At 43.0% G+C, this 27873-nt stretch overlaps 1 protein-coding gene across 4 annotated transcripts in view; it reads right to left on the minus strand.

The window, feature by feature from the left end:
- The window catches only part of MAGI2 (membrane associated guanylate kinase, WW and PDZ domain containing 2), a 2816921-nt gene that overhangs the window by 132604 nt on the left and 2656444 nt on the right, over positions 1 to 27873 (minus strand). For all 4 annotated transcript variants that reach the window (XM_086967329.1, XM_086967327.1, XM_086967326.1 and 1 more), the window contains 2 exons: positions 24313 to 24498; positions 16970 to 17126 (listed from right to left, as the gene is read on the minus strand). In XM_086967329.1, the coding sequence (XP_086823455.1) occupies positions 16970 to 17126; positions 24313 to 24498 (343 nt within the window). The remainder of the gene's footprint in view (positions 1 to 16969; positions 17127 to 24312; positions 24499 to 27873) is intronic.

A 27873-nucleotide genomic window follows, 5' to 3' on the forward strand; every position in this document is an offset into this window, starting at 1 on the left:
TGGACGGACCAGACGAGTTCCCTCCAATAAATGGTCCGGGGTGGAACGAGATTATCGATCAAAAGGGGAACATATATTCCTTCATTAGGGTATCATCCTGGACAGACCGAGCGATGTACTTCCATTTACTAGGGTAGCCTCCTGGACGGACCAGATGGTCTACTTCCACTAAATGGCCCATGAGCGGGGAGCATATGTCCTCCATAAGGGTAGTCTCCTGGGCGGACCATGCGAGCTACCCCCCAAACAGTAGGACTGACGAATTCACAAAGGGGCATAACCTACCCTTTACTGCTTGCAAAGACTAGATAGAATATTTCTACTCCACGTTGTTTGCAGGCAGAAAATACCTCAAACGAAACAATTCCTGGAACAACAATGTCCAGGCAACCAACCAATCAGTGGGGAGAAAAACAGGCATGACGGATTACAACGGGGACAAATGTCTGCATTACCTGCCCTTCGCTATCCAGAAAGGAAGACAGAATATTTCTACTCGTCTCAGTTTGTAGACAGGGAAGATCTCAAAGAACAACAATCGATTATTAATCGACTTCAAACAATCCAGTGGGGAGAAAAGTAGGCATGACGGATTAATACCGGGGACAAAAGTCTGCATTACCTACCCTTCTCTATCTGCAAAGAGGGACGACGTTCCTATTCGCCGCTGTTTGCAAACAGAGAATGTCTCGTTCTCAGAAGAGAACCAATATGTCAAGTAGCCTTCAAAGCTAAATGAACCAATACCAATAATGTCGGCATACAAATACCGATTTTCAATACAAATGTCGGCATACAAATACCGATTTTCAATACAAATGTCGGCATACAAATACCGATTTTCAATACAATCAATCACTCAATCAGGTGGATAGAACCACCCTACCAATCAGGCGTAAGAACGCCCTACTTAATCTTACCCGGACCGGACCATACGGACAGTTCTTTGACTTCCTCCTCCAGCGCCCGATCGTTCTCTTACTCCATTGTAGCATTCCTGTGGGATTCCAGTCAGGACAATAGGTCACTCAAGGGAGGTCCGTTCAGAATTGGTGAAGTTCTGTCGATCGGCAGCCGGGCGAGGGCCCTCTCAAGGCAGGCATGCTCCGATCATTTAGATGTTCACTTCTTCGTCTGGATCTCTCTTACCGAACCTTATGTCACTGATGGACCCCGCGTTGGGACGCCAATTGTGGAAAACGAGCCCATAATCCTACCGATGCCCAGGCCGCTGGCGCAAACCGCCATTTAGTTTCCATGTTGAATAGTTACCAAAATAAAGAGACGGGCGCTGGAAGCAGGAATCAAGAACAGAGTTTATTTCTCAGGAGGAGAGCCAGTCATTTCGGACACGAAACACAGTGTCTTTCGGGAGGTGCTCTAACAAGTGAGCTGAGACTCTTGGTTTTATACCTTACAGAACACTCAATAACACAATCAGGGCTGTATGACGCAAGAGAAGGACATCCCTATAATCCTCGTGGTGATCCTACCCCACATGTGTTCACAATGGGGACCCTTGACCTGCTGATAAGAGGGGAGGGCAATCACGCAGCTGAGTGTTCCGTCAACTGTTTAGGATGTGTGCGCCTGATCATAGCCCAGGGGGTGGGGTGGCTAGGATCAATAGTGGCATACAATAAGGGCAGTAAATGGTATCTCCTGACTCAGGCGATGGCCTCGGACATGTGTGGTCAGCCGGACTCGGGGGAAGGGGTTATCAAAGGAGTGATATTCATGCCGCGTGGACAGTCGAGCGCGGAGGGAAGGCTTGTCAACAGAGGGGCATTCATGGAAGGGGAGGAGGCGTTGGTCAGGCGCGGCCGTGACTCTCAAGGACAGGGTCTTGCAAGAGAAAAAGGTTTATGACTTGCCCACGTGAGGAGAAGGGAGGGGTAGCCAGGGTGGACACAGGGACAGGGTCACACAGAGAGAGAGAGAGAGATCTTATGACCCGTACATGAGAGAGCGGGGGCAGTCAGGTGCAGCTGGGGAGGGCAACGTCAGCGAAGGCGAAGGATGCTTCTCCAAGAAGGGATGGGGGGGTTTTGTGCGAGTCAAGTGGGAGAGTTGCCTTTCACAGCGGGGTCGCGCAGAGGGAGAGGGTTTCATGGTCTATGTATGGGAGAGGGGGGGTTAAGATACGCGCAGAAGGGAAACCGGGGATCCTAATGGGTAAAAAGGGTCATGGTGCCTAAACTGGCTGTACATATGCATAGGGGTACGGGCTCTTACTGGCAGAGTGATACGGTCAATAGTTTACGGTATTCATGGTGCTCACAGGGAGAGAAGTGGGAGAAGAAGGGGAATGAATGCTGTCTATGTACATCAATTTCTTCAACTTTCACACTACACCACTGCTCTATGCTGCTGCATTATACCCTGCACTACTCCACTTTACCTTGCATCACTCTACGCCACTTCTCTCTACTCTGAAACACCCCACTCTATTCCACTGCATTCTGCGCCACTGCACTCTACGCAGCTCCACTCTAATTTACTTTGCACTATTCTACTCTACCCAGCTGCAGTCTACGCCATTCTACTCTCAACCACTGCACTCTCTGCCAATGCACTCTATACCACTTTAATCAATGCCAATGTACTCTTTGCCACTGCACTATATGCCACTGCACTCTACATTGCTTTACACAACGCTACACTACACCACTGTGGTCTACTCTACTCTAAGCCACTGCAATCTCCGCCAATGCACTCTACACCACTTTACTAAAAACCAATGCACTTAATGCTGATCCTCTCTACTCTACTATGTATCATTTGACTCTTCACCCCTGCGCTCTATACCACTATACTCTGCACTCTCCGCCAATTCACTCTACACCACTTGACTCAAAATTAATTAACTCTACGCCACTGCAATCTATGCATACTACTCTACACCACTGCACTCTAAGCTACTAGACTCTACTCTACAAAATACTTCTCTGCACTCTATGCCACTCTATTGTACTCTGCACCACTCTACTCTATGGCATTGCTCTCTACACCACTCTATTCTGTACCACTCTACTCTACACCATTGTACTCTAAGTCAATCCCCTCAACAACACTCTATTCTGCATGACTGCACTTTCCAAGACTGAACTCTATACCACTTTACGTCACTGCACTCTTTGCTACTACACTCTACTCTGCACCACTCAACTCTACGCCACTCTAGTGTACTCTATGCTAATACACTCTGTGCCACTACACTCTACCCCACTATACTCCACATCACTCCACTCTACACCACTGCACTCCATGTCACTCTAATCTACTCTGCACCACTGCACTGCACTCTATGCCACTTCACACTTCTGGACTCTGCCCTGCACCATTCCACTCTAATCTGTGCCACTTCAGTCTATGGCACTTCACTCTACTCTGAAACAATCCACTCTACGGCACTGCACTCTACATAACCCTACGCCATTCCACTTTATGCTGTGCCACTCCACTCTGTGCTACTCTACTCTACGCCACTGCACTCTATGCCACTCTACTCTACGTCACTGACACGCTTCTCCACTTTATGCCACTCCACAGTACTCTGCTCCACTCTGTGCAACTCTAAGATGCTCTATATAATTTTGTGTATGCCACTCCATGCCACTTTACTTCAATCTATTCCACAATACACTACTCCACTGTAAATCACTCCAATTTATATCAATCTATGCCACTCCTCTCTACGACACTCTAAGCTACTCCACTGTATGACATTCTATAACACGCTACTCCACTCTATGCCATTCCACTCTACTACACTACTACACTCTAAACAACTACACTCTACTCCATTCTACGCCACTCTAGTCAGCTCTACGCAACACTTTCTACATCACTCCACTCAACCACACTCTATCTATCATTACCTGGATGAACTATAACTACCTGAAGATTAATACAAATAAAACAGAGGTGATGGAATTCGGAGGTGGACAGTCTGTGTGGAATGACTCCTGGTGGCCAACTGAAGCCGGGATTTGTCCTTGTCCGGTTTCCAAGGTCAGAAACCTCTGGGTCATCTTTGATGACCAGCTGAACTTCTCTGCCCATGTGAACAGTCTGACTTCATCCTGTTTCTTCCTCTTTAAAACGTTGAGAAAGGATTTTCCATTTATCTCACAGGAGTTACAAAGGACAGCAATGGTAAGTCTGTTCCTGCCTAAACTAGATTACTGTAATGCCCTCTTTTTGGGCATAGACAAAACACAGATGGGGAAGCTCCAGTCCTTACAGAACGCAGCAGCAAGACTGCTTCTGAATATCCCCAGGGGCTTTTCAACCTCAGCAGGTATTAAATAGCTGCACTGGCTTCCCGTTCAGCAGCGGGTTGATTTTAAGGCACTGTGTCTGGTTCACAAAGCACTTTATGGGGGTGTTGCTGAGGAGGTTACTAAATTGTTTGCACCTTATACCCCTACACGTGCCCTCAGATCCGCCAATCTGGGTTTACTTAAGATTGCTAAGATTATGCGGGCGAGGTGGGGAGGAAGGACTTTATCAAATGTGGCAGCGAAATTATGGCTTGTCTCAGGGCGGTAAATGTACTCGTTTCCAGGCAACGTGGAGCTGGAACGAGATTGGCCAATCAGGTAAGGCGTCAGCGAGGAAGGCGGAAGACCTTTCGTCCTCGAGGTACGAGTACATTTACCGCCCTGAGACAAGCCGCTTAGTACGAGCGTTTTCACCCAGAGAGCTCGGTTCTGGCTTTCACGGTTGGATCGCTTTTTCCACATCACGGAAGCACTGACGCTGATGTCTGGATATTGAGGGTTGACCAACGGGCTACCTTCTGGATTACATTAATTGTTGAACATCTCCCATTCCCCCTTTGTCTTGATAAAGACCCGCCGCGACCACCAACTGGGGCGCAATCAGGGTCGAAACGTCGACGCTTTTCCTTTTGGCCAAGATAACTCCAGGAATATGGACAATAATTCCTTGCTTTCCTTGGAACTTTTACTAGGATGAAACTGGCCACAAAACGATAAAAGAACATATCGTGCTACTCTTCCCCCTTCCCCTTCTCCTTTTTTGTAAAGTGTATTGATTCAACGTCCTTGTATATAAGTGTCACTACGTATTTCACTTTTGTCACTGGATTCACTACAGTCACTGCACTTATGTTTGATAACAATGTAGTGGAATGAAGTAATTCCAATTTACTGGTTCATTGGTTTTTGTTTTTAATATATATAAAAACTTTGGATATCAGAGAGTTTTGCTTGTTTGTGTTTTAGAGCTGTCTGCAGCCTAACCCAAAGAGATTGCACAATACCCGACAGAACCATTTTTTGTCAATCGCATATACCCAGGTTCTGAGGGACACAGGGTTACCCCATTTTGTTAAAATACGCATTCAGTATGAAGCACACTTACAAACTAGCATAATAAATAGTGCTTTTAGAATTAGAAGATTATTAAACAATTCATTTCCTAACTGCATTAGCAATCAAACTATTGATAGTACACCGTTCTTTGATTTTAAAACCAGCAAATACTCAAATGTCTTATTAACGGACTGGATACCTGCTTCTTTAGTAATAGGTGTAAAGTGCATCTTACATGCTATCAAAGCTGACGGACATAAGGATTTTTGATGAGCACATCTGTGTGGAAGCAGTTGTTCTCATTGGCAGCTTTGATGCCTCATATAGGTATTTAAATGATTATGGTTCTGAATACCACAGTGCCAGGGCAATGACAGTTGATTCCATACCCTAGGATAAAGACCACCTAACAAGAAGACTGTCATACCAGGTGCTATTTTTGCCACACAATGATAACAATCAATGTTAATTTACAAGCTTTAAAATGATATGCGAGAAACGATTTCTCAATGGCCAGTTGCCTCAGTCTGGGCTTAGGTACTGAATCACTCATGCATCTATTTATCCAGCCAATACTCACTCACACATTCATCCCTCCTTGTGTGGCCATTTACTCTTTATCACGTTCAACCACTCATTCTTCAACCACAGCCTCACATACAAACTCTAAAATTCATAAAGCCCTCATTTGACGTATACCAAGGCAAGACCTACTGCCAATGCATTCTCATGCAGTTGAATGCAATAGGAAATTATGTAGCACATAACTACTGCCTTTAAAACTCTTGAGCACACCCACTTTATGTCCAAATCTTCCTCATTTTTACAAGAATTGCTCAAAGCTAAATCTTCTTTGAACAAAATAGCCACGACTGATGCTTGTAATACCCTCCTTAAAATCAAATCTAAATATCATGGTGACCAAAATCAGGCTAGTAAAATGTTAGTCAACTATTTAAAAATTAAATCAGAGAAGAAAACTGTTGGTCTTATTCGATGTGAACTTAGTAATAAGATGCTGTTTTCACATCCCACCATTACTAATGCCTTTCAGTCCTATTACGAACAATTATATATGGAGGATACAGCCCCATCTGAAGATGACATTGAATCTTTTATTCTGGGACTCCCAAGCCCTCCTTCCATTCCTGACACGCTCCCATCTCTAGAAAATATATTTCTCTTTCAGAAATTACTGATGCCCTTAAATCCCTAGAACATCATTTTGGAACTGTAAAGAGCAAATGTAGGATAAAATGGGCCAGGGACAGACTGATTTGCATATAGCCAGGTTCTGAGCTGGGATGGTGCAGTGAGATAAATAACGGTGATGGATCAAGCCCTGATCTTTGGACTGGGTAAGAGTGGTCTGCTTAATTCAGACACTCTGTTCATCACCACCCCCTTTTCTTTCCCAAAAATCAAAGCAAGGCACAATATGTATGTTTCATATCCTTAGGGGAAGAGATAGGGTCGATTGATGCACCTCAAATGTCTACATTGGTAACATGACTGTTTGTGTGTTTGACAAGAATATATTTTTATTCAAGGTCCATGAAATGCATCAGCAAAATGCTGTAACAGGACCAATTCCATTCATACTCCCTGCTGCTCAAATAACATGTTTATTTGCAGTGCGCCAGAGTATCTAAGCCAAGAATGGTGACATTTGTTTGTTCATGGAATCCTACCACCTACTACACAGATATTCTTGAACTGGGAACAAAACACATTCCCGCTGTGACAGAAAATACTGACAAACACTGCTGTTTTTAGCTTGCTACACGAAAGAGAGGAGGATGACATTTGCTCATCCTCTAAATGGTCTTCAGTTTGGGCAGCAATCAATGCAAGAGGTGTCTCTTTCAGTCAGAGTTAATTTGAATGATTAATTCTCTGACACATGGAAAAACAAAGTAGTCCACGCAAACATGAATTTTGAGCAAGCAACCAGGAACTAAATTAAGAACCCAATTTCATGCACATAAATGCAAACCCTATACTGCAGCATCAAGCATACTTCATACTTTATACTTCGGGACCGATTCCACACTGGCTGGTGTGCATTGCCTCGGGAGGGGGTGGCAATTCCAAGTGGCCTAGTGCTGCATCTGGCATTAACAGGTGTGGAAACTCCAAGGCTGATTTTACCAGTTATTGAAACACATCCAGAAAAGCTGCAGCTTAAAAAGTTTTTCATTGGGTACCTACCAGGCATCAAATCAGATGGTGAAATCTAATGAATGCAAAATAGGTATGAAGGAAACCATTGCAGTTTTTAAAAGTGCCTGAGATCAATCAATCAGTACATTTGTAGAGCGCACAACTCACCCCTGAAGGTCTCAAGGCGCTAGGGGTAGATAATGAGTGCATAAATAATAATTATTTGCGCACTTATGTATCTGTGGTTCACCATGCAATTTTGAGAAATTCGTTTTTTTCTTGCACACAGGCTTGGATTGGGAAACCAAAAATGGAGAGAAATGTAATTGATATTAACAACTCACATACCATTTGTGTTTTCCAAACTTCTCTCATTAAAGGAGGCACCCCACTTGTGTGATTGGATCTATCGCCCATGATAAGAAAACCCCACAAAACATAACAAGAAAACATCAAGATTTAGCCTTTCAAATTGACCTATTCAGGTGATGCAGGTAGCTGTGGTTTTTGGGCCTGGACTCAGCTGGCACCTAGGGAGTTTCTGAAAACAACACATCCGGGGAAATCCACAGTGGTGTGAATTTAAAAGATCCTTCTGTGTTTCCTAAGTGGAATGCCCTGCAAACTTCACATTTGGACTGAAATCATGGATTATCCACTCAAATGTTCGGAGAGAAAGTTCCAGAATCTGCAATAATTGACAACATTCCTACCAGCTTTCCCATAGTTGTCCCGATTAAGTTCTTTAGCTTAGCCTATCGCCCACTCTAGAAAAGACTCCAAAATGCAAAAATGAAACATCAGTTTTTTCCTTGTAAACCCACTCCATTCTGTCAATGTGGGTAGCTGCAGTATTTAGGCCTGAGCTTGGCCAGCAGCCAGAAAACCCTACCAAATAAAGTAAATTCTGCAAACCACCGGGGGGGGGGTTCAAGGCACTGTAACTTGTATGGATCGCGCTACATTTTGTTATGCATAATGGACTGCAAACATTAAACTTTGGCTAAAATTGGGTATGTTCTTCTCATTTCTGTGAGGAAAAGTTCATGAATCTGAACAGATCCACAAAATATCTGCTATGCAGAATTCTCACACGTCTCTCAATGAAAATGCTTCCCCACTTGTGTGTCTGGGTCTATCCCCTGCAACAAGAAAAGGCCCCAACAAGGGGTACATCATGATTTTGCTTTAAAAATTGACGGATTCTGTCAATATAGCTCGCTGCAGGATTTTGGGCTTGAGCTTAGCACTTCTCCTGACCCACTTGTGTGGCAGGGTCTAATTCCTGCGACAGGCACCATTTCAAGTCAATGCAGTGTCAATGAGGTCTTAACATGCCTACAGTTGAGGCCCATTCCAATTACTTATGTTAGATTCACCCACACATGGGAGGTAATGTTTCAATCGAGAGACGTGTGGAAATAAAGGGTGGTAAGACTTTGGCTGTTAGTTGGAAGCCCTTTAAAGTATGACTTAAAAAATCATAGTTGTAGTTATGGCTGGGAAATAAAACTGAAAAACCCATGAACTCCCTGTTATAGTTAACTGTACAAACCATACTCACATGCCTGCCATGCAAACCGTATATCGCCAAGTCTTAAAGAGCCCAAACATTTGAATTCAAAATTCTCATATACATAACTTTAAAGTGTCCCATTCAAGCCAAATGCATTTTTCATGGAAATGTTGCCGTATGGCATCTTAATTGTGCCCTCTATATTAGGTTAATGAGATGAATCACCAGTTATGAATGCATGCATGTGGTTTGTCCCAGTGAGGATGAGATGTACCTGATTTGCCTGAATGAAAAGATAATAATAGGGGACTATGATTTAAGATTGTTATAGCTAAATGTTCAGCATGTGGTACAAGACATCATAGGAGTGGGGAGCCAAAAAAAGTATTCCATTTTGTATACAGATCATGTATTGTCAAAAAAAAAAGTATTCAATAACTAAATGGATGGGTCGACCTCCACGCATCAATCAGATCAGAAACTGATGTCCAATCCATCAACCTATCTGAGATTGTGACAGCATGTGTTACCCGTAATGAGGGACGACCTGTCTACTTGCATATTCATAACACAATTGAAATATCGTCCAAGAAGTTTGAAAAATCATGTACTTCCCATGAGTAGAAAGCTGGGTTTCTGTTACAGCACCCCCCCCCCCCCGTTTCTGCCAGATTCATGATTCAAGTTGGCTTGAGGTTCCCTGGGTCCCTGCCAATCAGGTTCCCAGGGCCTGTGTTCTTTCCCAAAACTGTACCTTTGTACCCCCAATTGGTAAGGTACCATGGGCACCAAGGGCACTGTGACCAGGAAAGGCCATCTGAGGGCTGCAGCACATATTGTGCCACCCTTAGAGATCCTGTACCTTGACACACAGCTATTGCAGGCTGTGGGTTTTGGTGCAGAGAAAAGTGAGGAGTCGACATGGAAAACATCCCTGTATGCCGTGCCTACAACCGGATTGGTGTCAGTACAACGCGGATTTTTACATCGCATTCCGTTACAACGGAATTTTTACAACGCAGGATCCATTACATCGGATGCCATTACAACGCATGGCATTACATAGCAGATGCTATTACAACGCATGGCATTACATCGTAAGTATAGGTATGTATACCTTTTTTTAAAAAATGTTATTAAGTTAATTTAATTAATTTAATTTAATTAATTTAATTAAAATACATTTTAAAATAGCCATTAATTTATTTTAATAAAATAATATCTATTTAATAAATGTAATTTTAATAAAAAAAGGAAATAATTTAATTTAATTAAAATAATGAAATTAATTTAATGTACATATTTTTAAAATTGAAATTAAATTAATTGAAATAATTTATTTAATTTAATTAATTTAATTTAAAAATGTAATTAATGTAATAAAATTAATTTAATTTATTAAATATATTTTAATTAATTTAAAAATGTTAAATATAATTTAATTATCCCAAAACACAAACCTACCCCTGAACCCTACAATACCCCTGTACCCCAAAACCCAAACCCTGCCCTAAAACCTAAAAACACCCCTGTACCCCAAAACCCAAACCCTGCCCTAAAACCTAAAAACACCCCTGTACCCCAAAACCCAAACCCTGCCCTAAAACCTAAAAACACCCCTGTACCCCAAAACCCAAACCCTACCCTAAAACCTAAAAACACCCCTGTACCCCAAAACCCAAACCCTGCCCTAAAACCTAAAAACACCCCTGTACCCCAAAACCCAAACCCTGCCCTAAAACCTAAAAACACCCCTGTACCCCAAAACCCAAACCCTGCCCTAAAACCTAAAAACACCCCTGTACCCCAAAACCCAAACCCTACCCTAAAACCTAAAAACACCCCTGTACCCCAAAACCCAAACCCTACCCTAAAACCTAAAAACACCCCTGTACCCCAAAACCCAAACCCTGCCCTAAAACCTAAAAACACCCCTGTACCCCAAAACCCAAACCCTACCCTAAAACCTAAAAACACCCCTGTACCCCAAAACCCAAACCCTACCCTAAAACCTAAAAACACCCCTGTACCCCAAAACCCAAACCCTGCCCTAAAACCTAAAAACACCCCTGTACCCCAAAACCCAAACCCTACCCTAAAACCTAAAAACACCCCTGTACCCCAAAACCCAAACCCTACCCTAAAACCTAAAAACACCCCTGTACCCCAAAACCCAAACCCTGCCCTAAAACCTAAAAACACCCCTGTATCCCAAAACCCAAACCCTGCCCTAAAACCTAAAAACACCCCAAAACATATACCTCAGTACCCCAAAACATATACTCCTATACTCATACTTATTTAAAAAATTTCTTAAATTAATATATTTAATTTATAATATTTAAAAACATAAATAATTTTTTTTTTTATAATTAATAATAATTAAATCAATTATATAATATTAAATAAAATTAAAACCAATTATATACTTACCAATACTTACGATGTAATGGTATGCGTTGTAATACCATCTGCTATGTAATGCCATGCGTTGTAATGGCATCCGATGTAATGGATCCTGCGTTGTAATAGCTGCGTTGTAACAGCATTACGACGTAAAAGTTGCGTTGTAAGTGTTACATACCCTACAACCCACTGTCTATGGCACAGCTCATCCACCCTCTAGCTCTGCAACTGGTGAAGGTACAGGTGCATGAGCCCTGTACCCCTACAGTGTCTAAGTCCATTCTTAGACATTGTAAGTGCAGTAAAACGATAAAGAGTATATGGTCTGGGAGTTTGTCTTTATGTACTCCACACCACCATAATGGCTTTACTGAATTCTGGGAAGTCTGGTAGCAAACTTTTCAGCATAATAAACCCACACCTATGCCAGTGTGGTATGTTTTATACAATGCCCTCAGAGGGCATCTATGGGATGCCCCCTGAAAAATGACAAGCCTCTGGTGGGTTCCCTGCCTACACGAGATATTTTTCTGGACCCTAGGGTGGGCGCCTTCGCTTCCTGAGCCCAGAATAAAAGCCTTTCCTGGCGGAGGTGATCACACCCCTCACAGGCCAGGAAGAACCATTTGTGGCAGGGGAGCTTCAAAGGCATTGCCGCCTTTGTAACGTGTCATATTTTACTTTCCTGCTGTAACTCCCACATATATGGTACAAATTAAATCTAGGGCTGTAAGGTAAATGTCACTAGTAGACTACAGACAAACATTGATAGACCACTAGAGTGACAGTGCAAAACATAACTACAGGCCACCAGTAAACAGGCTGTTCAGGTTTATGCAAATTGTGCAGGTTCGACATGCCATAATACCTCCTTTTGACAGGCCTAAATCTTCATTTTAGATATTAAAAGGTCACCTCTAAGTAGGCCTTAAATGCACATAGTAGGGGTAGCTGTCCCATAAAAAGTGTTGGGATACAATATTAAAGTTAATAACGTTATCTCAGCCTAGGAATCAGATAAAAAGTTAATTCTTGAACTTTTTAAAATATATATTAGAAGTCCACTTTATTGATAAAATCGGAATTGCATTTTATATTTGCATAGGTACCCTTAAAAAGTCACCTTTAAGCTGCCTAAAGCCTCTAGACGCCTATTTGCATAAGATTCCAACTGTCACCTAGCGGCCAGGGTGAATGACTCTGTACCACGTGTTTCAAGGTTTGATTCCCAGCACCGGCAGCAGGTTAGCCCAGCACCATGTGACTGTGGGAAATAGCTCACTTAATCTTCCCAACGGCCCCCAGCGCCGGGACACCTCTCCAGAGGTAGCTCTGTACTTTACAAATGCTGGTATTTGTTATTTCGTGAGTTGTGAATTAGTTCTCAGAGCTCAGACAAAGGTCTAGGGTGTAGGTAGGTGTTTTGTTCCTTTGATACGATGACCATCTGGGCTGTGCCCGGGAACTTAATTAACCTCAAAGAGGCCTACCCACTCACTGGCAGATGTATCTAACACCCAGCCTGTTCCCTTCATTTGTCTCCCTAGCTAATCAGGCATCTGACCCAGTGGGAGTAGAGCTGCCCCAGAACAGGTTTTTAGTGACCACAGAGGAGGGGTTGCTCATTTCCTTAGGCATGCCTCTGGGAGTGGCGTTGCAAGGTGGAAAACGGCTCTTCCTTGTTCGTTTTAGGCAGAGAGAGTCACTGTGGGATTGTTTGCAGTAGAGAATACAGAAACTGTTGCAAAAGGGGGTAGGGTTTGCCCTGGGATCTTTTCCCGTATTAGTTACGGAGGGGCCCAGAGTCATGTCCATCCACAGGCTAGCGCACGGCATAAATGTTGCACTACCAGGGGACCGTATTCAGATCGCTATTGGACCTGTGGGAGACAGAAGAAGGACTGCAACTATTGGAAAGACCTGTGAGGAGAACACCAAGGTCTGGTCCTGGTCCCACTGTAAACCAGGGCAAAGAAGTAAACTCCAAGGGTCAGTTCCAACAGGGCCTGCCCTGGACCCTGCTGGTGGTGTCTGTTAGAGTGATCCCCGACTCCCAAGCACTAATCCTGAAGACTTTGAACCCCTGAATCTTAAAACCTTGGACTTGGGAATTGTTTGCTAAATTCTTGCCTTGAAAACTGCTATGGCACCAAAGACAACCTGCAGGCTGATCCATTGAAGGTGCATTACCAGTGGGCCTGACTTTGCGGCAGCTCATGCTACATTCTTCTTTGTAGCACCAAATCCTCTGAGTAGCATCTGTCAACTTCGAACTCTCCTCGGTTACAGCCTGCTGTCTTGCCCAGCGGAGGAAATCCAACTTTCATAAAAGAGTCTAAGTCTGAAGGTAGAAACTTCACTGAGCCCGATGCTGAGAGAATCCCATTGACGTACTCCCTGGGCATGTACTTTTCCCACTCTAAGATTTTTCAACTCTCACCAACAACTTCACCAAAATCTCACCCTTGCCAATGAGCCTGTCTTCGGATCCAGTCTGCAGCCATGCCATTGTGCTATGGACTCTAATTTCTTGGAAAGTGTGTATGAAACTTTTCGACCAAGATCAACCCGACCTGTGTATTAATTAATTGTGGGTTTCTAACGTGCTAGAATCGACTCCCGAAGGAGTAACTCTGCGCAATAAACCGCTGGGGAACCCATCCTGGCTTTCCCTGTGAGATGGTCCCTACTGGGTATCTCCAAGGTGAAACCAGGCATCCCCGGCATATGTGGGGGGCCTTTGTGGAGATGAGGCAAGCTAATGCCCAGAGTTGCCGAGTGTGATCCCTGGTTAGAGTAGGCACCGAGGTGAGAATTATCAAGTCCACTGACCCTGGTCCACAACCCTGCCATGTCGGGAATTGAACCCTGGTCCCGGGCCATCCTCTGCTCCCGGGTCTGCCACCTCTAACCAGTGAGCCACACAACTCCACTCCATTACGAAAGTCTACTTTGATTTACCATGTTCCCTTTCTTTACCCGCCTTTAGTGAAGTTGTGAAAGTCTGTTGATCTAAATTAGCATGTTCCTTATTTTCACCTTCCCTTTATTATTCGATTTCTAAATGATTAATATTCTCTGCCTTATTCATAGTTATACAATATTTCTAATTCTAGTTATAGATAGTCTTATCTGTGTAAATCTTTGGCTCATGACATATGATGATGATGATGATTAGATAAAGGTTTTCAAAACTTCCTGAGTCTGTGGTTATTTAATAGAGTGCAAACATTTATTAAATTGATACTGTATTTGTGATGACTGCTTATCTTTACAGCTAGCTCCTTGATCCCCACACCACAGAGTGTATCCAAGCCACACTCTACTGTGGTCTGCCTTAAACCTTACCTTTGCTCCAGTCTAGTGCAACCAGTTGCCTGTGGTTGGCACTTTGTTCTTTTTTACACTACTTGTTAAAAATAGTAGTGGGATTTTTATTGTGCTGTTTTTTTACTTTTTAACACTTTTGGTACTTCTCAATGTTTTACATATTGTCCTAAATTGAGCCTGTCTTGTCTGTGCCAAAGCTACCAGGGGTTGTGCTCAGGTTTAATTTACTGAAACCATTACTGGACTTTACATGAATATTGGCATTAGTACGTCTGATGGACTATCATACACCCAACTAATACTTTTCTCTTTTTTTCACATTACACACCAAAATCATTGTTAATAATAATATAGGCAGAGACCAATGACTGGCTCTCTGGGGAAATCCCATTGTCTAGAGCTCATTGAGAATACAGAAAAGAAGTGACATTTTCATTCTAATGTGAGGCTTGCATACCATGTATCGTATTCTACCAGTGGGTAAATGTAGAAACATCTCCATGACTGATGTAATAAACCTCCTAAGTTGAAATCCCCTCCATTCAGGGTCAAGACAAGCATGATTCGGGTCAAGCGTGTAACTGTAGAGCCTAATAAACTCTCCGATGTCTTCTGTGTGATCCATATAAAGAAAGAGAGAAGACCAAAGAGTTTTAACTTCAAACTCCTTCACCTGTAACCCCCCTGAAACATGTCAAGTAATGGTTAGCCCTGTTCCACTATTAACACACCAACCACCAAACAGTTGATAATTCACTGTTCACCATAATGGAAGTATAAAGCTGAAAGATACAGCATAGAAACTAGATAATGCCATCAACTAAGCTTGGTGTCTGCTGGGATAGTCCTTCTTTGCCAGACTTCTGTCCCTTAGCCTCAGTTCCATGTCCAACAAACCTGCATCTGAATCAATTTGGACTCTTATATAAATCATGCAACCAATCGTGGACACAGCAGACAGTGCCTGTCCTTCAAAGATGTGTTTTACAGGGTTTGCATGCTCTCTGGTACCTGCACCCACTCCTTGTTTCTGGCGCTGCAACCTGCACAACCAACCCAAGCATCAACCACTGGTTGATACCCGAATATATTTGACCATCCTCTGGACTCCTTTGGGCCAGTTAAGAAAATTGCTTTTTCCCAAGTAGTATTCTCAATTTGGCAGAAAACAGCAGCATAAATTTCAGAACACATTTCCTCATATTCTGTTTCTCCACTTTGAAGGTATCAATAGGTCTGGCCTTGGCAAGCCTACTTTTTCCACATTTTTTTAAATATTTGTGCAATGCAAACATATGCAATAGGCATTAAAAGTATAAAAGTATTGCACATTTTAAAATGATGTTGTATAAGGTGTCATACATATGTTTGCAAAAAATAGGTACAAAAATGTCCCATTGGTAAAATAAATGTACACAAAGCATGAAAAAAAGCTGAAAGAAGACCAGAGAGTGGCCTACTGGTTCCAGCATGGAAGTGCACTGTGTTTTTGGAGGATGTGCACCTGCAAAAGGCTGGCAATGGAAGTGAAAAGTGCTGGTAGCTAAAGTGGGCTGACCTATTGCCTGATGCTATATGCTGTGGTGGAAGAAGGCAATATGTGAATGACTCTTGACCAGAGTAGTTGATGACAGAGGGCTAAGATAGAGAGAGAGGGCCCGATTCACAGAACTAACTTAAGACAAAATCCTAAACTTACTACTTTTGGTATTCACAGAAGTTAGGATTTTGTCTTAAGACAGACTTAAGACAGACTTAAGTTAGGATTTTGTCTTAAGTCAGTCTTAAGTCTGTCTTAAAACAAAATCCTAACTTCTGTGAATACCAAAAGTAGTAAGTTTAGGATTTTGTTTTAAGTTAGTTCTGTGAATCACCCCCCGATAGTTTATATTTAGGTATTTGTATTATGATTTTTTGGAAAACCATAAAGCGAGGACCTTTTACTAGGGGCACATAGGTAAACACATTGAGAGCGACATATTTATAATAATGAGAGTTTTCAGAAAAAAAAGATAGATACCCAATGTTCTAAACAAATACAAACCATTCATCAAAAGGACACTTTGTATTGTAAATATGTAAAGCACATAAGTAGTACTTATACCATATAGGCATTCAGCACACGAAACTATCTGTCATGATGTATGTTTTACCTACATTGACATTCTTTTAATTGCCGATGGCACGTCAGCATGCCATCCAGCCTTCTTACCTGTTATCATGCCCTTGGAGCTGCAGTGGCTGTGGAGGGGGTGGTTGTGCCACGGGGCTGTTTTGCGCCACCGGACTCTGCTGTGCCATGGGGCTGTGCTGCTGCGCCATGGGACTCTGTTTCTCTGAGCTGGGTGCTGAGGCTGGGCTGTTCAGGTCTGCGTCATGGGAAATAAGAGGTCAAATTAGCTGTCAGATGTGACATTTCATAAAGGGCAAATGTTCTGTAGACACTGCGTGCACATTTTCTGCTGTGTGCTTCTTCTGCGGAATATATGTCTGGCCGCCTTTTCATCTCTCTGTTCATAATTAGAATTCAGCATGTTGCAAATTGAAGGTAACTTCCACAATCTGAAATCTCTGAAGGAATATAGATGCTACTCTTTTTTCTGTTGTGCACATATTAAAACATATTTTAGACAGCACAACATCTGTAAACACGTAACGTACATGTAATGCAGAAAATGTATACTGTTGTCTGCCACGTTCCCGCCACAGTCACGGCTCCGTCACACTTTTCTGGCATGAAGAAGATGTCTGTGGTCTGCATTGAACCCAAGACTCACCTAGTCTGCCACTCTGCACCCTCCTTAGAGTAACCCGCTGACCAACATGAGGATTACCTTCTTAACATCCACCACTTACCCTCCCTCCAGTCCCTCTACACTACGCATTATGCAGCATCTTTGGATAAACGTTACCTTCATTTTTCTGGATTTTCTTTGATTTTGGTTAGTAGTCTCTGGGATATATGTGAATTATGGGTAGTGCAAGAGGACCTGGGTGAGCTGCTACTTATTTTTCATAGAGATATTAGCACTTTGAGGTCTGTTTGAATTTAGGAAGAGAGTAGTGGTGTGCATGAAGCCAGCCACGCAGTGGTGTTATTGCCCAGAAGGAACTTGCTATATCACCTAAATGCAGTGGCGGGTTGCCGAGGCAGTGCTGAGGGGTAGTGAGGCGGGGCGGGGGAGGGTGGAGAGGTACTGGAGTCCAACATATGACTGACAGGAGTAAGGTAAGTAATTAAATAAATAAAACTATTTACCTTGCACGGGCTGCATCGCTGAGATGTCCCTCCCCTGCCCGGCCTCACCGCTACGCAGTACTACCTCGGTGAGCCGCCACTACCTACATGACCATCCTTCCCTTGTAAGACGAGCTTCAATGATGCATGCAGTAATTTATCAAACGTTGGGAAGGAATATGAGAGGTGACACAGGGTGTGAAAATGACCTTTAATTCAAAGTTGTACTTGGCTTACCAAGCAATAAGTAAAATTTGTATGGCTATCTCAGGCTAGGTATCTCAATAGCGCATGATAATGTTTGAAGGATGGGATGTGAGACACAGGATGACTTGTAAGATGAGAATTTGCTGAATTGAGGTTACTGAAGTGGACCCATATGGTTAATGAATAGAAAAGAAGATAGAATAGAGGCAGGTTCCAAAGGCAAAGAATTGATGACATCCCTATTGTAACCAATAAATAACATTTTCTAAACCACAGATGCTCTACCCTTCTGCTTCTTCACTGCCATTTAATATTGAGACATCCATATTATACAGCTTAAAACATGAGTACATTATGGAAATTCGCACAGTTTGGACAATCTTGTATAAAGACCGTGGCCGTCAGTCAAACTGATCTTGCGACTGTCAGTCAAACTCATATAGCCTGCCTTCCTTTTACTCTATGATCTTTTCGTCTTCCCTTTTTTTTCTTCTTCTTTTTTTGATGAGGCTTGATTATTCTTTTGGTTTAACACCTTGGTTGCTGTGGTTATTTTTCCCCTGTGCTGGAAAAACCTTGATGCCATATATTCATGACAAGCTCAGCTCGTCATCAGCACACGACCACCGTGGCTGATGACGAGCTGAGCTCGTCATCAGCATCGAAGGGGTTAAAATGCAAAGATGAGCGGCCACTGCATTGGCTTTATTTTCCCTAAAATCTAGCGGAGACAACGCATAATTCAAAAAGGTATGAGAAATATCTAGGTGTAACTACTCGGAAGTCTTTTTGTTACATTCCTAGGATTCTCTCTTTTTGGCAGAGAGACCTGACCACTAGACGATCTAGCATATTTTATAAACTCCTTAGAGTCAATCTTTTCATAGATAGTTTTTAAGCTATTATCTTCTGAGAGTTCCTTTAGAGGGAGGTTGGTGTAGAAGTCAAATCCAACTGACGTGGCATTCAGTGAAAGTTGTGGTTCAAACCCATCAAGATTTATATAATTGAAACAGTTTTATCAGTTTTATATTATTTCTTGCAGTTGTTCTTGGAAAATTCTGTTTTGGTTGGGTTGAGTTTCAGGACATCCAGGTCTGGATGAGGTGCAGTGTTTGAGGCACTGGATGTCTAGAGCAGAGGAGTTTTTCTGGAAGATTTGTATTGCCAGCATAATGGTGAATGACGATACTATTATGTGTGAGTAGTGCCCCTAATTACTCCATTTAGAAGTAGAAGATGATAGGAGACAGTATGAAACCTGAAGGGACTCCGCTGATGATAGGGATCTTTCTGGGTCTGGAAGTACCCATGTGAACTGACTGATGTCAACTGGTAAGGAAGGAGAGGGACCAGGGAAGGACATTGTCACTGAAGCCCATTTGAGACTCCAGGGTGTGTATGTGGGCTTGATGGTCAACTGGTAGCTAAGAGGTCCAGCAACCTCATAGGTCATCCCATCTGTGGTCAAGAGGGCATCATCTACGATGTGTAAGGTAGTAGTTTTCATGTTGCGGCATGATCTGAAGTTAGATTGATAGTCTTTGAGGAGATGGTCAGCACTGATGTTATCTTGGAGTTAAGCATAGACTGATTTTACAATGATCTTGCTGACTAACAATAGGTGAGCTATGGGTTAACAGTTAGCAACGTCGCCACTGGTAATGTAGGTTTCTTCAGAGGTGGATAGATCTGGCCTGTCTTGAGAGTCTCTGAGACGATGCCTTGCGCGGGGTAATGACTGACATTTGTGATTATAGTTGAGCGAGCGTATGCAGTGAGAGCTTTGTTGAAGGATGGGGTTAAGAGATCTTCACTGTAACTGGTTTTGAGGGAGTTGAGTAATACAACAAGATCTGTGAGTGTCAGGGCTTTGGAGGGTGACCATTGTGGCATTCTACCAGGTGGAGAGAGCATAAAAGAAGAAGCAGGGTTGGTGTTACTGATGTGTTAATTGCTCTTTTCCCTGAAGAAGAGGTGTATGTCATTTCACTGGTGTGTTGAGTGTGGGGCAGCTGGGTCAGGCAGGGGCTGATGCAGAACTTGATTGTCTTGAAAAGAGTTGAGCTTCTGTTGATGGTGTTTCTATAGTCCTTTGCTTTGGCCGATATGATTAGCCATTTGCTTATTGAACGAACGTACTTCAATATATAATGAGGTAACCAGGAGTATTATTATCTCTTCTATTTTCTTACCTTTCTGCACATGGTTTTGCACTTCTGTGTTTTTTTGGAGTGTGGACATTTACATCATTTTCCCGAAAAGCATGGAAATCACTTAGAAGGGTTGAAGCAAAACTGCAGGCTCCATAATGCAGCCTGCTGACGGCTGGTAGATAATATCACACTGTAGTTTGTGGCTCCCCCCACCCTCAGCCCGCGCACAAACTGGAGTTCACATGTTTTCCCTAAACAATGTTCTTGTATTGAGGTATGAAAAGGGAAAATTGTTTCCTTGATCAGATCCCTTACATGCCTCTAAAACTGGCCCTGCTCATCAGCTGAACTTGTTGTAACACTAGAAATGCATATGTTTTTGCTCCAGTGATAAGGGGCTCACTTTGACACTGCTCTGGAAACAAGGTGAGGTGCTAAATGTACCCTTATTACCCAGAACGATTGTGTGTGGGGGGGGGGTGAGTCTTAGTCATAACACACCAGATGCAGAGTCCGCTCCTCCTGTTATTGGACAGAGTAGCAGAAGGAACAACGTGCCTGAAGACAAGCAACAAAACAAAAAGGCAATGTATTGGCACTGGCAAAGCTGCTATTCTGCAGCCTCATAGTAAAACGGAGACCTTGGCCTTGGGCTAAGCAGAGAGAGTCCACGATCTAAATTAAGTTGGCTGATTCCATCGACCTTAAACTACACCTGGCTTGTGCCCTGGCCCCCATCAAGTCAAAGATTTGAACCATGTGTTCTGGGACTCTTCTACAACTTTGCCTTGTAGACCTGATCAACCCACACAAGCTGACGTCAATCACAGCTGGTGCAAAGGCACCATGGGCTCTCAAATACAAACCCATCTCCGTACCCAGCCCTGCCAAGTACCACACATCAGGTGTTGGACTAATGTATTTTAGTGTGGTGGACCACATCATCAAACTAAAATGCAAATTCATGCATTTATAGTGCTTCCTGAAGTTGCTGTCCAGCGGGAGATTGGAGTACCGCTATTTGCACTCTGAGCAAAGCAGTGCGGTCTGCACGCTGCTCTGGCAGCTGCAGACTGTGTGACTACTGCTGGCTGCACTGAGAACACCAACCAGCCCTGGCAATTAAGTCAGACAGTCCCCTCGGAGTGCTGTTGGGAAACACTTCTGCTGCTTTTGTTACAGGGGGGGCGATATTGCTGCACTCCTGCAAAACCGTCCCCAGTAACAAAAACAGCCCCATCAGTCCTAGAACGGTCCCAACCCTTCCGGCCCCCTGGGAAAATGCCCAGTGCCTGCTACGGCCAGTCAGGCCCTAGACTGCGCTACTGCAGACTGTGCAGTGCATTGCAGCCTTGGTATTGAGTTTGTGTTCAGATCAATTTAAAGATTACATAAAATCTGCCAGGCATGTCTGGGCTCAGCAGCACTCAATGACTGCAGCACCATGGCGGCATTCATGTGACATGGCGTCACGTGACTGCAAAACTGTGCCCATTTTCCGAGACAGGAATTAAGTCACTAGTGGGTGGCAGTTATATTTCAAATTTAGTTTGGCAGTCCACCGTTGCTCGCACTGCCGCCATTGCCTCCCCTCTCATGATGCCCCACGACGGGACTGGCTGCTGGCGACTCGTCGTCGCGGCTCACAGTCACTCTAAGGGCTTTAATATCCGACCATCTTGAACATACATTTAAGTCAGCCTGAGCCAGCAACTCACTGCTCTCCTCAGAACCTTAAAAACTTTTAGAATAAAATTAAAAATTTCAAGTTCTGGAGGCTCACCGTTTAAACATGTAAGTGATCACGATCTTCTTCCAGCTCAAGCTCACAGCTGATCTCAATTGCTGCTATGCAAAAATGATTGTGTACAATTAAGCAATCAAACCAGCATCTAATGAAAGAAGAAGCCCATGGTTCACACACTTCTAAAATCACATTGGTTGCTCTACAAGTCTCAGACTAGAGCACACATAATGTCTTCCCGGTTCATGGAAGCACACATATCTAACCTGTCCCAACAGACCCCAAACTCCCTGGATTTTAAGCCGACCCATTCTATATATCAGTGGCCACAAGAATCCAAGCATCCCCACAGACACAGTTTATTTCCTTCTTCATGCCTTGACGGGCTGCAGTGAGCTTGGTTTTCTGCTGGGTCAGAAGTCATGATCTTTGCCTTTTACTTTCCCTCTCGTGCATTGCTCCTCCCTTGTTTCTGGTGGCAATGCTTAAAAGCAGATGCGCCTGGACATGTATAGTCAAATGCCTCTCTCCCACTCAACATTCGCACCTCCAAACCCCGGCTTCGCCGTCTGTGCAGCGATCAGATTCATCTTCGAGCAGGAAGTCCATAATTTGCGAAGGATCCCCTGGGAGGCCGCAGAATCCTGGGGGGAAGCGACTCAGACAGCCTCTCACAAAACCAGGTTAGATATTTCACTTGTCACAGGTGCCAAGTGACTCTTACGAATTTAAAGAATTTACGGCTCTGTCATGTTTAGCATCTTTAGCCACTTCTCAGCATAGCCTAACATCATTTTGCACATTGGGCATTTAAACTGAAACTTGAAAAGTGAAACTGCTAGTCTCAGAATGCAACGTGATGTAGGTTAAAAAGTCAGAACTAGAATAAGTGTAACACATAATAAAGGACTGTCTGGAAACAAAACTTTAACTAACTGACAGCCTTTCAAAATAAAAGGGTCAGGAACGCAAAAGATTGACAGGACTCACCTTGATTAAGGAGAATGATGGAGCGAACGAAAGGAGGAAAGTGGTGTAAGAGGGAGGAGGAGGAGGATGAGAGGGCATGACACAAGGAAGGAGGAAGGGGTGAGAGACAAAGGATTGTGGGTGAGCTGAGTGAAAGAAAGGGAGGAGGGGGAAGAGTTAGAGGGAAGGAGACAGACAACAGGGAAAAGTTAGAAGAGAGGGAGCAGAGACAACTCTAGGAGAGAGACTGGGAGACAAATGTAGGATGGACGGAAGTGAGAGAAGAAAACAGACAAAAGGAGAAGGGAAGATTAGGAATCAAGCAGGGGAAGAGAAAGAAAGGGAGGAGAGGGCCAATGGGAGTAACGAATAAGACAATGAGTGTGGGCAAGAGGGGAAGGGGAGAGAGAACAAAACGAGGAATGAAAGAGTGAGTGGCAAGGAGGGTTGAACTATAAGAGTGGGAGGCTGGGTAGCAACAGGGAATGCTCCCAGGTTCAATTCATGAATACTCTACGGTTCACAGGATCGGGCCTGATAGGCAACTATCCAGATCACATGTGTGATGGTGTCAGGCTGCTGCAGCTCTTTCAAGTTCACTTTAAACCATCACCCATAACAAAAGGATGTAAATCACTCCTGACAATGTCACTCGTAAGCCTTGAAATGTCACATATAAACACACTGCACACATGGTAATATCAAACATAAGCCAACCAAACATTGGCAGCAGTGCATACCATTCCACCCAGCTGCAGTGGCTTAGCAATAGCCCTTGCAGCCCCCAACGTGCGGGAGGGGGGGGGGGCAGCTCCAGGGGGTGCCTTCTGGCACTACGCATGGGCAGCGGACCCTTGGCCTGAGAGCCCCTGTCATGTCAGCATACATGCCAACAGGAAAGTGGGGGATTCCCAATTTTTTTTGCTGAAGTTAATCTTTTCAAAGAAGCGCCTCTTTGTGGGAGTCTGTGTGTGTGTGTGTGTGTGAGAAGGGGGGGGGGGGGGGGGGGGGTCATGGACATTTTTCAGCTTGGACGCCACATCCATTTATTTTCCGAAATCTGTTCTACTGTCCCTGGTTTAATGTTAATCTCTTTACATTCATGGATAATTACCATTCATTCAATGTCGAGCATCGGGCCATGTACCTTTCCACAATACAAACATTTCAACACAAAAGCAGATTTGTTGGATAGGAAGGCTTCCTTAGGCGCCTCTGACAGCCGTGGGTGCTTTGCTTACCTTCCTGAGGCACGACGCGCAGCGTCACGCTCAGGCCCGCATCTTTAATCAATTTCACAATATCCGCGTGCGGCATGCTAACGATGGATTGACTGTTCACAGCGAGGATCCGGTCTCCCACCTTCAGCTTCCCACACCGATCAGCAGGGCTTCCTTCGATAATCCGCCCGATTTTATGCGGTACAGCTGGAAAACAAACAAACTCATTTAAATTAACAGCCCAGCACAGTGTGTTCGAACTATAAATGTGCCCTACAATGTAGGAATGATTCACCTAAAAAAATGAACGTCACCAAGGAGCTTTACTTCAAAACACAGGCATCTGACAAGTTTTATAAATCATTCTATCTTCGGCGTTTTGGTAAATACACTTTGCAGTGCTTACCTGAAAATTGAGTGCAAGCGCACACCTCACATTCACAAGTCACGACAGATCCTTATCACTAGTTTGGACATTTCTTTCACAACCCATTTTGTGCCTTGACAAGTCTCCTGCGGGAAATTGTTTTGTAGTTTTTGCTGCAAAACTTTCTGAATTTTTCAAACTTGACGTAGTGTGAAGTTTCTGATTTTCACTGGCATAATACAAATTTCACATAGGCCCAAACCTAGGACAACGTTGAAAAGCAGCCTTCTGTGCATCACCAAACCATATTTCACTAATTCTGAGGGTCTTATCCCATCAAAGTGTGCAACCACCACCACACTGCTTAAGTAGAGTTAGTAAAGTCAAATAGCTACTGGAGAACCAACACATCCAAGGTCCCCTTAGAGAACCTGGCCTATCAAACAGCACTCTATCCTAGCGACATTGATCCACCACTTTCCACCACATTACACTTTACCTTATGGACTGAAACCCATTACACTGCACTGCATATTGAGATACTGATCTTGCAAAATGAACCCTCTAGATTTGTATACACCACAATGTACTGTAACTAAGGGCATCAAAATACCAAGATGCGTTCTTTTGACACTACCCTCAAACACTGCATTGTATCCAAGGCAGACAAACCTAAGATTGCATAGCATTCAGAGACAACAAAACGATCACGATGAACTTAACCCTAGAAGCACTAACCCAACATACGCCACAATAGAACAATGACACACAATGCTGGACTCTAATCTAGAGCATTGTTCAGCATTCACCATATCTTTTATTTGTACCAAAGCCATTAAGACTTTTTATGTAGTGTGTTCTGTTACTATATACAACAGTTCTTGCTGAAATAATCTGTTGAGTTAAAATACATATAATGAATCCTAAAATCGCTAATTCGTTCTACTTCACTTTAAGAATGCTATTATAGTGATGTGAAAGTATCGGTCTATGCCCTACATACAATAACCAAGACACTACACCCTGGGAAAACCTATTTTACTTCACTGCCTTAAAACCCAAGGTTAAACGACATTATACCTTTTCCCAGTGTTACTAATCTGCCAATATTATTGTGGCACTGTGTTTTTTTTATAAAATTCTCTTCTTTTAACAAAATATTTCTTGTATAAATTTATGATGTCTTTTGTTAACTTTTGATGTATTGGCTCATTGGGTTTGGGTTATACATCTTTTTAAGAAATGTGTTATTATATATAATTCTCTGATTTAATTAATAAAAAGCAGAATTTTAATTGTCTTTAGTTTCTTCTTCCTCTCTGTTATTAGATATGACAAGCAAACAGTAGATTGCCTAGGTTGTTATTTCTCATGTTACTAATCTGCTACATTACATCCTAGAGAATCCTGAGTGATTATGTGGATTATAATTTATAACATGACCTCGTACAATGCATCCTAGTGACACTAATGAATATTTGGACTCAGAGCATTATGACACAAACCTATGCTACAGAGGTGTACAGTACTGATTTTATCTCACCAGCCTACACTGAATCTTGAGAGCACTAATCCACTGTATTGCACTGTGATTTAAAGACACTAACATACTACACTGCACTACAACCTAGGGACCCCGACCAAGCACACACTGCACTTCCTCCTACAGATAACAACTCGTCACAATGGGCTGCAAAGGGCCCAACCTGCAACATTTGACAGAATCCTGTGTACAATAACATCCACGCACCACTGTAACCTACTATTACCACTTTTTTCTCTAGGCGCGAAGACCTACCAGCTGTAACCCGTTGTAATAATTAAAGATCCAACCAGGATTACAAGAAGCGCAAATTGCACATTACAGCAGTCTTTTTTTGCCCAGGTGATATTCAAAGGGTATTATTGCGTTATCTTCAATTCTGAGGCTCCCCAAAACCAAAGCAAATTCGCATTTGCATACCGCTTTCTATAGGGCTACAAATTACCAACTCTCCAACAAATTAACAACGTATTGAAGAGTGAAGAAGCTATTGTCAGGTTTGGTTGTAGGGAGATTTAGCTCTTGCTGCAAGCTGAATGCATGCAAAATAAGGGGTCCTGTGCCAATGCTGGAAGAACGAGCTGTTCCTTAGGTCTGGTTGCTGTTTATTCCTGACCTTCAAATGTCAAGGCTGATAAAGTCACTGTGAGAGAGGCAGCATCAGAAAGTGCCTTCCAACCTTACTTTTTTTGTCTGTGGGTACATTGTTCATCCGCTGCCTTGTGAAAGTGTCACTTGTTTATTTTTGCTGTTTCTGATAAATAAATATTTAATTTTACCTCTGCATCGGCCCTCAAACCCCCCCCAAACACCCCCCCCCCAAACCCCACCGCGGATACCTGCATGGACCGCGGCTGGTTGTGCCTGATGTGAAATATTCTGGTATTTTTAACGTATAGCTACAGACAGCTTTACCAGCCAAGACCTCATGCCATCAATTCTTCAAAAAGGTGTAGTAAGAAATACAGAGTGAGGGTGGGCTTTTGGGTTAGCCCTTTTTTACTCAATAGTTGTCTTGTGTTTTTCATGTTTGCCACTGCTTGGAAGGCCCGTTCTTCAAGTCCATAGCATTCATTGAATGGTTACATTGTCCCATGTGTTTTCACTTTAGGTTTTGGTGACGAATTGTGAAGTAGACTTTTGTTAAACATGAGCCAGTGTGTATTCTTCAATGTATTTATTTTGCTGATACAACATCATTTTATTGTTGGTTTACAGAATTTCTATTCAGAAATTGTGTGCTATGTGCTATTTCATCTCATTAACCTGTCATAAAGGCTCAGTTCTACTCATTAATCACATTTGCAAGCTCATTTGTTTACATTTTCTCACTCTTGATAACAGGTAGTTAGACTTTCAGCTTTTTCAATCAGATAGTTAGCATATGCCTAAATCATTGTTTTAAAAGATGAAACTAAAAATACTGACCCTCTGTCAATAGGATCTGCTATGCTACATTTTGAGTGTATGTATTTTAAGTACACCACACCACATTTCATCTTCTGGCTTCTTTTCATAAAAATTTACTTCAGGCACAGCATTACTTGGCCATTGTAGTCTGTTTATCGAAAGGGCCCTACTCCCAGCTTCCATATTGTTATGTACAAAGGCTTGACTCCATTATGGAATTTTCCTTTTAAGGTCAGCTGGATGGAGCAGAGGAAAAGTCGCC

The sequence above is a fragment of the Lissotriton vulgaris genome, chromosome 1_1 (genome assembly GCF_964263255.1).
Source record: "Lissotriton vulgaris chromosome 1_1, aLisVul1.2, whole genome shotgun sequence".
Lineage (NCBI taxonomy): Eukaryota > Metazoa > Chordata > Amphibia > Caudata > Salamandridae > Lissotriton > Lissotriton vulgaris.